Below are 13,704 nucleotides of genomic sequence, written 5' to 3' on the forward strand. Positions count from 1 at the left end.
CTATCGAGAAGCCATTCTTACCTGAATAAAAAAACACACAGTGGAGCACTATCTGTGGATTGGCCTCCCTACAGCCCAGATCTCAGCATTATTGAAGGAGTGTGGGATACTTTTTACTAAGAATTGAACAAAAGCTAGCAAACACAAAATAGAAGCGGTTTAAATATCCTTGAAGAAACCCCAGGATCTATTGCCGAAGACTACTTGAAGAAATTCCAAGAGTTCAGGCTGTGCTACAAAATTAAAAGGTGATCTCATACCAAATATTAACATTCAAACATCATTAGAATTGCACTCTGAGCAACTCTAATGAGGTCTGTTTTTGCCTCATATACTGCGTTTCCATTTATGCGAGTGGTTCAAGACTTTTGAATGGTGTTGTACTTATTGTCCTTCAGTGGTCTACCTTAGGCAACGCAATGTAGCTTAACTCCTAGATTTTTTTTAAAGAAACTTTGCTGTATCCATTATTTGGCTGATTTTAAACGGGGAGATTTACGCCGGCTTTCACTCACTGCAGTCTGCTTCTTATGTAGCTGTCCCTGGTGCTGAAACCAGCTTCAAAGCTTACATTTTGTCTCTCTGAGCTGAAAAGAAACTGCATTTCCTGTTTTCCACTCTTGAAAGCTAAATAAGGGTGCTCTTTTTCTCCCGACTCTTTGTAAAAGTTCTATGGTTCTGTTTTGTTTTGTTTGTGGTTTTCTGTGTGTTGTGTGTGAAGCCAGGGCGTAAAGGAAAGCGCTTTGTCCAGCTTAAATCCTCAACAGATGGTGTTAATGCATTTATCAAAGGACAGGTTCCCTCTCAACAGATTTTGTCAAACCTTTCTCCATGTTAATGCCTTTCTTTCATTATTCCAAACCTGACGTGTCATTTTGCTCTTTGTGTTATTCATATTTACTCCGAGCACTTTCAGAGGCCAAATAAAACTGAACTATTATGCAAATGTACTGTAAATGACTAATTTAATACTATTATTTGCTTGAGTTAGTGTTAATTGACTTTTGTTATCATGCAGGTGAGGTACACTGTTGGGAAATGTATTTAAAAATAAAGGCAAATACACTCTAATGCCACATGTCGTCTAACTCATGTCTGTCTTCCCTTTTTTTGTAATTTCCTGCAGTGGTGCTGCTGAATTCTAAAGAGACTCAAGCAGAGCTCGGCTGGACGTCCTATCCCCCTAATGGAGTAAGTATAGTTGTATTTTTCATTACCTGCATGTCATTTTTTTCATTTGTAGACGCATGTGTTTACTTGCCAGCCTCCACACAGCTTGTTACTTTACTTTTCCACACCTTTTCTTCAATTTGTCCCCAGTGCTGAGCTCATCATTATCATTAATCATTGGGACTAATCCAGGCTACTATATAGCAGTGTCCAAAGCAGCTACACAGATGAGCTGCCACAGATAAATGGCCTTTTGTGACGATCGATTTGGTCCGTAAAACCCTTTGCACTAAGTTATGACTGCAAGATAAATGCAGGAGCACTTTTGCCAGAGCAGTTTGTCATCCACGTGTCACCTGCAAGTTGGCCTTTCCATGCACACACACTTGATAAGTCTATTATATGAATAACATCACTGCTTTTAAATGTGCGTTGTTTAGGATAGAGGTTGCTGAAGCACTTGTGTTTGAGATGACTGCTGCACTACGTGCTCCACTATGCATAAGATTAATGTGACTGTGTGATTCACCTACATGTCCCAGTAGAAGTGATAGAGAACACACTGCACCCACTTTGATATAGTCACCTTGACAGGAGAGGGGCTGATCACATTACCATTGGAGATAATCCATTTCTCCTCTTTTGCTTTGTGCACGTTTGTGTATTTATGAGAGAGGGAGAGCAGTTCATATTTGCTGCTCAGTTCACTTTCAATTCTGTCAAGAGCGCCTCGGTAATTCAAATAGTGACATGGAGTCATAATCATTCATCTGATGGATAAATTATATATTTGATTAAGTTTTTCTCGCTCTTCCAGACTGAAAGTAAATCAGAAAAACAAACTCTGCCCTGAGGCAAATATTAGGAAACTATAAAAAGCATTCTTAGAGTGTTTAGAGGAGTTTAAACTTTTAATTCCTCAAAAATAAAATAAAATAAATTTAAAAGATAAATAAAATGCTATATTATTCAGTGGTTCCTCACCTTAAAGAGAATACTTGTGACTCCTTCCCAATGGCTGAAATAGGGTGTGCACATACACCAGATTTTTTTTTTACTACTACCACTTCTTCTAAAACAACTAATAATAATAATCTTTTGTTAGCAAACAATCCAGTAATTATCAATTATTTGGATCAATATTTAGACAAAAAAACACCCTTAATCTATTCAGCAAGGTGCAGAGAGTTCTTTAGAACAGAGAATCTCTGTCAGTACCAATATCGTATCAAAATTTTAGGCTACACCAAAGCTGCAAAAAATAAATAAATAAATAAAAACTATCTGTAGGCTGAAGGCCAACTAACAAAGCCCTTTAATTGAGCTTGCTGTGTCTTTTTTTCTAAATTCGTTTCTTGTGAATAAATCACAAGACTGTGAAGCGTTTATACCAGGGGTAGGCAACCTTTCTGGTGACGAGTGCCATTTAAAATTTCCTCAGAAGTCAGTGTGCCATATGATTGCATTAGCAATAAATGTAATAACGCTCTATATTAACAGTTACACAATATATAGAACCACTTTATAGAATTATATTTGTTTGCAGATGTTGGCAGCTATCAGCGAATAGCGACACTTTTTATCCATAACAAGAACTCCATGACAGCAAATGAACTGTACAACAGAAAATGCAAATGCTATTTATGGTCTCCTCACAACAGTGATAAGAAAAATAAACTGGGCCAATATGGCATGTCTGTTAATACAGAGACACACATGTTAATGTGATCTCTGGTCTCCCACTCAGAGACACAGGTCTCCGAGTGTCCAGCATTCAGACGGCTACCCGAGGACACTCATGTGAGAGAAAATCTGCTCACACAGATATGTAGAGCCAAATACTGTGAATAAGGCCTCTGCAATGTTCTGAAGACAGTTAAACTTGTCAGGTAGTGATGTCCAGCAGGTGAAAATGCAGCTCCATGAACACACACAGCTGTGGGTTCCAGCTGCTTCGATGTTATATGTATGATTTCTATACATTTTACGTCAGATAAAAACTTTGGTTGTAAGCTTCAGATAATTATTTATTAAAAGCTAGACATTTTAAATGAGAATAAGAAAGTATTTCTTTGTGCCCCCCTTTCCCTGTTAATGCCCTACCTGGCCCCCCCTGGCAAAACTTTGCTAGACCCGCCCCTGCACAGTTACCAGTTGTCAGCTAGTAAAAAAAGGATCCTGGTGTTATTTGTCTCTCAGAAACAGTTCATAACTTCCCTTCAACTCATTCATGTCACCTAAAAGGTAAACCTGTTTCTCCATCACCTGTTCAGCTCTGATGATTCAGTAAGGACATCTCCTGAATTTCATCTTCATGTTTCCGTCTCACCAGATATACAAACCAACATCATGACCAGCTGCTTTTACAGCTGTGGCTCCAGCAAACATCAGATACTAGAAAGTAATATTAAATAAATTCTAACAACAGCTGATCAAGCTTAAACGTGCTGCTGTTGTTTAGTGCGACATTCAGCGGTTTCCTCTTTCTGGCGCAAAGTGGGTGATAAACAAACGAGAAAAAAGCCAATCAGCTGATCATTGATCCGTTTCATGATTGAAGTAGCAACAGGCGAGAGAGGGGGAGAGAACGAGAGAAGAAGAGGCAGCTGTACAGCATAAAGACATAAAATAACTCCAGCTTTGTGTCTTTTTCCATTCTAGCTGAAGTCCGGGACAAACTGTTCCTTTTCACCTCAACACGGAACGAGTAATATTTTCTCTCAATACGGGACGAGTCGGTTGGCAACTCTACTAACTAACCTTATGAATAAAATAAAGTTCACTATCAGTAACATCAAAGCATCCACCCAGCTGTATAGAAACTCCGTCATGCTAGCTAGCACGCAGTACGAGTTATTGTAACTGACTGTAAAAAGTCAGCACAACGAAAATAAACTCCACCTAAACTTGGTTTATATCTGACCCAGACAGACTGCAGGTCATAACTTCTTACCTGAAGTTCAGTTCACCTGACACTCGGACCGGCGGCCACCTCGGGTCTCTCCTCGAGCACCGCCACAGCCACCACTAACCAACTGAGTTATTTTTACACACCGACCAGCATCTGGCCAATCCACCACCTTTCATTGTTTATACCGTTACAAAGAAAAAAAAAGTCAAATGCCCGGTATGCCCGATGGCCAGTCCAGCTATGGTCGTGCCATCAGTTAACCCTTCGCGTGCCAACTGTGGCACGCGTGCCTAGGGTTGCCGACCCCTGGTTTATACAAACATTTAACACAAATACCATTAGTTTAAGTGTCAAGCAGGCTGAGATCTTAAGAAAGTGACTAAGGTCTGACCCACAGTTGCAGAAACACCACTTAAGACTCACGATGACTGAGCCTGTTCATTATGCCATTGTGTGACGCTATTAGACAATCTGAGAACCAATGATTTTTATTTCAAACACCCACTCATCACATTATGTCATTACACTGTTAACCTGAACTTACTCACTCCTGTCTGCATATCTATTCTTTCTGCTGTCATGTAACATTTTTATCATCTGTTTCTTGCTGTTTTTTGCTTCTTGTCAGTCCTTCATGTTATTACTAAGCTCCTTGCTGCTTATTCATTGTTTGTAAAATACAGTATGTCTCTTTCCATTCCCATATTCCTTTTCTTGATTTTCTTTTTTCTATACCTCACATTTAAGGATTTTGTGTCTTTTTTCCCCCCTGCCCAAATCTTTATCCCTACAGTGGGAGGAAATAAGCGGCGTAGATGAGAAGTATAAGCCCATTCGGACATACCAGGTGTGCAATGTGATGGAGCCCTTGCAGCAGAACAACTGGCTGCAGACGGGCTGGGTGGCTCGTCGAGGTGGACAGCGCATTTTTGTGGAGCTCCAGTTCACTCTGCGTGACTGCAACAGCATCCCTGGTGTAGCAGGCACCTGCAAGGAGACCTTCAACCTCCTGTATGTCGAGTCAGACAGGGACCTTGGAGGTGTGACGCGAGAGGACCGCTATACCAAGATAGATACCATTGCTGCTGATGAGAGCTTCACGCAGGGTGATCTTGGTGAGAGGAAGATGAAGCTGAACACAGAGGTGCGCGAGATCGGCCACCTCAATCGTAAAGGGTTCCACCTGGCATTCCAGGATGTCGGTGCCTGCGTGGCACTGGTGGCTGTGCGGGTTTACTACAAACGCTGTCTCGCAACCGTCCAGAACCTGGCAGTGTTCCCCGATACAGTGGCCGAGGCAGCGTTTGCCACGCTTGTAGAGGTGCGCGGCACCTGTGTTAACAACTCTGAAGTTGACACAGACAGCCCTCCCAGGATGCATTGTAGTGCCGAAGGTGAATGGCTGGTGCCTATTGGGAAGTGCAGCTGCAGCGCCGGCTATGAGGAGGGACACAGCAGCTGTGAAGGTAGGGAATGGAAAATCAGATAGTGGGATGTGTGGATACATGAATAAGAATGCAGCAAATACAAGCAACGAGAAAGGAATTGTGTCGGAAATTAACTAAAGCAACAAATCCAGAATACTGAATATAGAAAAGAAAGAATTGGCAATGTTTTCATGTGTTTTAGCTCTTTGATAGAATGCTCTGGACTAACAGCGAGCAGGAACACACCAGGAAAAAAACAAAAACTGTGTGTGATTTTTTTTTTTTTAAACACAACTTGGTTTGAAGTTTTGCTAGAAACCGGTGTCAGTGTATTGAATAGCACATACAAAACACAGCAAATAATTGCATTGCAATCAAAACTGATGATTTGTATGCAAGCTAAGTGAAATTGGCATTTTTTTCATGTGTTAAATGGCAGTGCCACTTGCATTAGAGCCAATCCAAATTCCAAATTGCATAGGAGGTTCAGGCAGCTATTGCTAGCAGCTACAAATATTATAAAGCCGTATAGTTCTGTTGAAGATATATTCAGTTAAAAAGACTGTGAACTTGACATTACCTTTAGAGGAAGTAATATTCAATAAGAGACTTGAAGTGAGTTAACAGAATGAGGATTTTTGCAGTGAAAAGAAGAAAAAAGAAGAGGAGTTTGTGAGGGCGATGAAGTTGGGCAGAATAAAAGAAGAGATTAATGGCATTAGAAGATGAGAAAAGCAAGGCTGATCTGTATTGAGACACACACAGAGATACAGCAGATACTGTAAGAGTGAACGAGGGAAAGGGAATAAGCGCAGGTGAGCAAGGACAGAAAGGAGAAATCAATGTTAACGAGTGTTTAGACAAGAAGAACGATCCGCAGTGGTCATGTTTTTAGAGGGCAGACAATAGAAGTACAAAGACACCTTTCTCATTCATTTTCAAACTGTGCCTCCTTTTGTTCTATACTGACAGTGCCATCGATTGCGAGGATCTTGACTTGTCAGAGATGTTAAAATATTTCGTGTTTATGTCCAAACGTTGTCACACATATTGGCATGTGAGGCATGGTGTGTGCGCCGTGAGTATGAGAAGTGTGAAGAGCCTGGTGTGTGTGAATGTGAACACAATGACTTTGTGTACTGTTTCTTCAGAAGGCCGTGTCCCAAGCTTGACAACACATCTTTCTTTCATGAGGCATAAATGTCCCGATTAACACGCAGACACACCTACAGGAAGTGCTGCCATTAGAAAGCTCGCGGGTGGTTTGATGTGTTGCTTTCTGACGTAAACTGAAACGGACAGTATTGCGATCTTTTGTCACAATTGCTCATATAATAGCAGCAGTTTGAACGCCTGACTCTCGCTGTTAGTTTTCACACCCCATCTTGAATTATTGTGCAATGCGATGTGGGTGTTGGAGTCACTTGACTAGACTGTAATGTGCAGTAATGGGACAGTAATTTAGACTGTTGAACTCGGTGCAGTGATCTCATATTGATCCCAGCAGTGGTTTTTTATTAAAAATGTATTGATTCTGTGTATTTGATTCACAATAGTAATTTACACCAGCGTGTTTGTATTCCAAAGTGAAGCTCATTGTGCTACTAACTAAAATATATAAGAAACAGCAACATAGCTAAAAGGCTCAGTGAGTCTATCCATAAAAAGTCAAAACCTTACTTGGATTCAGTTTGCCTGCTGTCCACTTCAAGGTTGTCTCTGTCTGAAGCTCTGCACAGCTCTCAGCACTCCTGCTGTTTTCAGGTCATTTCCTTGAAGTCTCATTCTGACCACTTCCCTCTGCACGTCTTCTTTGCTGTGTCAAAGCAGCATGCCTTTAACTATACTTTCATTTTGGGGAAGAAGTCAGGTGAGCAACAATTTGCTGTTGCCGCGGCCATGAAACCCATCACGTTCAGGGTCGTTTGCAGTAAGTGTTCTCCCTCAGACACCTCGGGATGTCGATGACCTTGTGCATTACCTGTGGACTTGTACATCGCATGATCTTCCAGTGAAGACTGCTGTTTTCTCATCTAAGTCATAGCAGGGACATAATATTTTCTTAACCGTAACATTTTTTGGTATGATTGTACCATGTGCCGCTTTTGGAATGCTTTCATTTAGTGGGATTTAACAACCGATATGGTGATTCAATCACATATCTTGTCTGTCATTGTAAATGATGGGCCGTAACAATATTAACTTTATGAAGTTTCTGCCAACAATAGTTGTGTAAAACACCTAGCTGTTGAGAGGAACCAATAGCTAAGGAAAAAAAATCCAGTATAAATAGTATTAATAGTAAAGTTGGTGATAAGTCGTGCAGAACTTTGGCTGCGTTGCACATTTTCTGGTTCTGCAGTAACAGTTTGACAGTTGGAGCTGAGAATTGTTTAATGATATTGGCAGTTGGGCCGTGTGCAAATAAAGTATGTGTTGCTTGTCCTGCTTTTTGTAATTACTGACAATGCGTTTTCGACAATAAAATCTTCGGCGCGGACAGAAGAGTCTGACTGATGTACAAACCAACAGAGAAACTCAGAGGAGAATAACAATGTGGTACGGGGAAGCACCGCGCAGATGGATGAAGAGAGAAAGCAGTGACAGGAAACCAACAAAAAAAAAAGTAACATTTTAAAGGAAAATAAGGAGTAAAGGGAGAATAGAACATGTCAGGCATCTTGCCAAAAGAGCAAGTAGACAAGGACAGTGAGTCTCAGTGATGGCACAGAAAAGCCAGCGAGTCCACAGAGACTCAGAGAGAGAGAGAGACGTTTTAGACTGCTTCTATCGGTGCTCAACCTTGACTGGGTGCAGTTTAGCAAGTAACTGTGTGGTCCACTAGGTGATAGAGAATGTCATTATCCATGAGAGTGGTCTGCTGACACACACACACGTTCCCTGTAGTGCCTCTTTCCTCACTTCAGCTGTAATGGTATGAATATGCAGCCAAAGCCCAGACATCTCCCACTGCACCAGAGCTATTGATCAGCTGTAATGCTCCACTAAACTGAGGAATTGCGCTGGGACTGCTCATACACACTTATACTAAGGACACATCTCACAGCAGACACACACGCACACACACTTTTTTTTTTTTAAATTTCATTTTGTGTGTCGGAGAAAGACATCGGGTCTCCGTGTGCACCTCATAAAAATGGATAGCGAGATTACAGAAACGTTTCGTGCGCAAGGACATTTGAGTTTATATACGTGTCGCAATCATCCCCATGCACATGTCCTTCAAGAATATGAATGAGCAGCTGCTGTGAAGTACAATAAAAAAAAAAAAGAATGCAAAGCAGTAAATCGCAACAAACACAACAAAGCTGTGATCTTCAACCGATTCCCGTGTACGTTTGCATACAGTGTTCACAGGTTCTATGTCTTATTTACTCCTGAGCGTAATTGTTTAACTGAGTGAGTGAAAATGCACTAAGTGTCTCAGTCCTAGTCAATAATATTGAAGAGCCAGTGAGAAGCTACTGATAATGGTGTAAACAGATAGTGCTGTGCAGTGCAGTAGGGAAGAGGATTATTACCGCATCCTCTGCGAGGGTCACAGAAGATTTAAGGAATGCTGGATTACTTCGGATTATGGCAACTGCTGTCATAATTCTTTTTATAAAGTTTTTACCTAGGAAGTGTAGGTATTAAAGGAGATTTAACTTAATTTAACAACAACAAAAAAAATCAGCAAAAGAGCAAATTTGTTATGTGTCCAGCCATGCGGTGGCTCTCGTCTGGCTTTCATCTCTCCAGTTCGACTACTGCATCAAAACTGAATGAATGTGTAATTATAGAAAACCTAAAAAAGACAAAAATGTGTGTGGTGTTGAAGTCATCTCTTACAACTAAATTACTACCAAGTATCTCTAGGATGAAAAGAGGAGATCCTGGTGTTTAAGATTTAGGTCATGCAACTAATCCGCTGTTGCTCAGAGGACCGCAAGACTGCTGCTGCTTGTGAAGATGAGTGTAAATACGAAGAACTCAGAGCTTATGTCCACTTAGCTTCCTCATGAAATACATGAAAGGCCAAAAACGGAGAGCGAGTTTAAAAACCAGAGCGGTAGGACGACTTGGATGTGTACATCTTGACCCTGTGCACATTCACAAGTCATACGCGCGTTGTGAGGAACACACATATGGTCTTCGGTCTCATTATGAATAGCCGTCAACAGGAACAGACCAGGGGGCAAAAAAATGACGTAATATATTACCTCAGAAACGGTGTGTTTGATGTACATGTGTATTTGTGTGGGTTTTTTTTTTTTTTGGCGTGTGTCTCTCTCACACTCATGAGCGCCATCCTGTTCTAATTAAGGCAGGCTGCTCTTTCTATATAATTACTGAGTTTGCCTCATGCCTTCAGCGGATTCTCTTATTATCTTTGTTTGATGCTTCACAATCCAGCTCCATCACATTCACCACCCTGCTATTCCTTCCTATTGCTCTCCTTCCCTCCGTAATTTACTACACGCCATCCTTCTCCTCCCCTTTCCCCCCTCATGCACCTTTATTTCCTTCTCCTATTTACCCCCCACGCGCTCCCTGTGCTGCCAAAGAAGTGTATACTTAATTTCTATCTCACTGATCAGAGCAACACTTCACGACTTCCTCCGAAGAAACTGTTTGCGTTCTCTCTCCTCCTCTAACCTTTTTCCTTTTTTTTTTTTCTCCCTCTTTGACTTTCTGTTTTATATCGTGTCTCTTTTCAATATTTCCCATCAACATTCTGCTTTTTCTCTCTCCAGCTCTTGTTTCATGCCCCCCTGGGGCGACCATGTGGCAGGGTAAGATGGGGTAAAGCAGGGCGAGGCAGGTTAACAGGCTGAAATCTGCTGGTGAAGCTTGGAGATTTATCCGATGCGTTTATACAGGGCGGTGAGCGAGAAAGTGTGTGTGTGTGTGTGTGTGTGTGTGTGTGTGTGTGTGTGTGCTCAAATTTGGCACTAGTAGCCAATCATATGTTTCCAAAGTCGCTCCCTCTGTTGCAGTCATCTTCCGCTCTGTCTGTTGTCACTTCTTGTCATATCCTTATCAGCCTTCCCTATTTCTTTTTGTCTCAGACAGAAGTCTTATTGTATTCTCTTTCTTTTACTTCTATTTGCGTAGCTTTCCAGTCTTTCGCCAGTGATTTGTAACCACATCCTAACCTTTGTGATGGAGCATCTTTCCCACTTTCCATATTCATGTTTTTGACTCATCATTCATTCTCTCATTCATTATCTTACATTTTGTTATCTTTATACTAGCTCTTTTTGGCTAGGTGCCACCCCTGCCCATCTGGTCTCCCCTCGCTATCCTTCTCCATCTTCCTCCTTTCCAGCCACGTCACCCGCTACTGTTAGTCATTTCTCTTCCCCAGCTTTCATTTTAAATAATTCACATTCTCCAGGGAGAAAGACAAATGTGTTCTTTTGAGCCAACCATCTGATGTATTTATTTTGCTGGACACCCATACAACAAGTGGGCAAAGAGCACAAATACACACCCGTCAAACATTCACACACTAATAGAGAGCATTCCCACATAGACATACAGACATCTATGTGTGTGCTTGTTTACAAAAGTACCATAAAAATGTCCCTTGGATATTGAAAATATGTGCTGGAGGGAGGCCAAGCACTCGCTATTCATTTTTCCCCTGCCTTACTTCACCTAGGGAGAATGAGGAAGGAAGGAATTAAGTTGGGGGGGCATTATAGATGGAGGTGAAAATGTATTTCGGGGGGGTTGAGGAGGAGGAAGAAAAATTGGGAAGGGAATGCATAGCACTGCAAAAAAAAAAAAAGGGAAAAAAGAGCTGTCACAAATTCCTCGTCGTTTCACTGTTTGTTAGTCACTCTGCGTAAAAGCGGAATGCATAAAATATGAGTTGTAAAAGCCGGGGATGATTTCAGAGACGCACACAATGCTGGTGCAGAGAGATGACGCTAAGAAAAATGACAATGAGAAGTGAGGGAGATGATGTAGACTTGAAAGGGAGAAGACAGTGGGAGCAAAGGTGATGAGTTTTAGAGGTTAAAGGCTAAAAAAACAAGTAAAAAAACCCCAACTTGACCTGTAAGTAAAGAAAAAAAGTGGATGTCAGAGGGAGATAATGGTAAGTTGAAGAGAAAGAAAAAACAAAGCGTGAAAAGGTGAGAACTAGGCAGAGTGAAATTGCAATGTGTTACCTTCATCCTTTTCTCTCTTTCCCCCCCTTTTTTTTTAACAACTTTCAGTCTTCCGCACCAGTCTCATGAATTAAATACAGCCAACATGAATGCATCAAAGTTAGAAAAGGTTGACGTCCAGCTTAATCAGGTTGCTAACTCACGCGACATGACAGCCTCATTTCTCTCTGACTCGCCCATGACCACTGAGCCGCATCAAATATTCAGTAAAACATGGAACTATCCTGTAAGAGCAGCTCCTGCTTATTAAGTACATGAAAATTTTGGTGTTCATAAGACATAAAAAGACATTAGAACAAAATAAACTGGCAGCTTTATACCCTGGAATACCAGTTTCCTCTTTGCTTTATTACACCTTTCCTCCTCTTTCAGTAATTATTTTCTAGCCACTACAGTATCGCTGAGGTGTGATACAATATTCAGTTGCATAAAACATTGCTCGCCATAAGACTTGAGATTAGTTACACTCATTTTTGGTGATTATAATTAAATCATACGGTATACGTTTAAAATGTAAACCTGACTTAGTAAGAATTTTAAATATCACTGTGGAGAAACCGCGTTACTCAGCAGCAAATAGAATATAAATCAAAGTGAAACAATGGGGGAAGATTAACAGCACAGCCGATAAGCGTAGCACCATTTTTCTCTCCACGGGGAACATATTAAGTTGACTTATGGTTTGAGAAGCATGTTATATTCACTCAGCTATGTTTTGCATGTTTTAACAAATCACTACCCAGTAAAACCAAGTATCTCTAAATTCACTGATTAAAGGCTCCTTTTATGGGAGGCGTCTTGCACTTCCTGAATCGAAAAAAATATGCCTAGTTTTGAAAAATGGCAAGGACATTTCTCCGCTGTGATAATTTCTGGTGCTAATGAAAGCAAGAATACACATTAAAGCTCAATTATATTCTGTCAGACTAAACAGGAAAACTTAAATATAAAAACAACAGAGGCAGGCTCAAGCTAGCGATTTTCTTCCACAGATGCTGGCCCTTTAGGCTCGTGCTATGCTATCCCAGTTGAACCACTCTGGCACATGAAAGGCATGCTGACGACAAGCTGCATCTTAGATTAAAGATTAATGCTAAGTCTCATTATGTAAGGCTGTGTAATTCCTGGTGTCCCGAAGTGACCCAGCAGAAGAATTTTGGACGTGCTAGATGATTTACGACGCTTGTGTTTGCGTCTAAGAGTTCTTTTTCTTGGGCTCCATAGAAAAAAATCGGTGAAAAAAATCGTTATTTTACAAGAAATGTGCACAGATCCATGCATGTATGCTACCTGGCTGCACATCCCACCTCCTCATAGTAAAATATGAAAAAAAATTATAATGTTAATGGAAAGGCAGTGTTCAGAAATGCCCTGCTGTCCCACAGTCTCCTCGTTCCATCCCTATTCAAGCTCCACTAATAACTTTCCATCTGTTCCAAATTGATGTGGGATCAGTGTATAGATCTGTCTGCCCCCACTTAACCTCAGTGAAATGTACTTATTCTGTCAAAACACTTGAAAGATGGCGAACGCACACACACACACACACACACACACACGTGTGCTTATTGGAAACAAAGTCTTAAGAGGAAGCCGCTATTATTTTTAGTACTACAGGTCTCATTGAAGTCAAGAGGAGTGAAATGAAAAATAAAATAGTCAAAGTGTGTTGAGAACTGTTAAGTCAAAGGTAACTGGATTTACACAATTAGTGTTAAAGACAGTTTGTCACTCACTCTAGTAGAGCTGCGTGTTCTGTACAGTGGTATGCGGTGATTAATTGGTTATCAGTTACAAGTTGATTTGTATTTTTATTTGTTTTATTTATTCATTTATTTAATGGTTTTGGGCTGGAGCCTGTCAGTGCTGACATATGCCCTGACACAAGATGTGAGGCAGGGCTTGTTCAGCACAGGGGTGTATCTCTGTAATGGAGCCCATCGAGTCCATCAATGCTAACACACCGAGATAGACAGCCATTCACACCCACTTCCGTGCCCATAGAGTTAATGCA

General features: G+C 41.0%; 1 protein-coding gene across 2 annotated transcripts in view; it reads left to right on the forward strand.

Annotated features, from left to right (window-relative positions):
• epha10 (EPH receptor A10) overlaps positions 1-13,704 on the forward strand; it is a 162,475-nt gene that overhangs the window by 42,213 nt on the left and 106,558 nt on the right. For both annotated transcript variants that reach the window (XM_006794346.2, XM_006794345.2), the window contains exons 2-3: positions 1,127-1,191; positions 4,875-5,547. In XM_006794346.2, the coding sequence (XP_006794409.1) occupies positions 1,127-1,191; positions 4,875-5,547 (738 nt within the window). The remainder of the gene's footprint in view (positions 1-1,126; positions 1,192-4,874; positions 5,548-13,704) is intronic.

This window comes from Neolamprologus brichardi, chromosome 22, assembly GCF_056152115.1.
Source record: "Neolamprologus brichardi isolate AB-2024 chromosome 22, ASM5615211v1, whole genome shotgun sequence".
NCBI lineage: Eukaryota > Metazoa > Chordata > Actinopteri > Cichliformes > Cichlidae > Neolamprologus > Neolamprologus brichardi.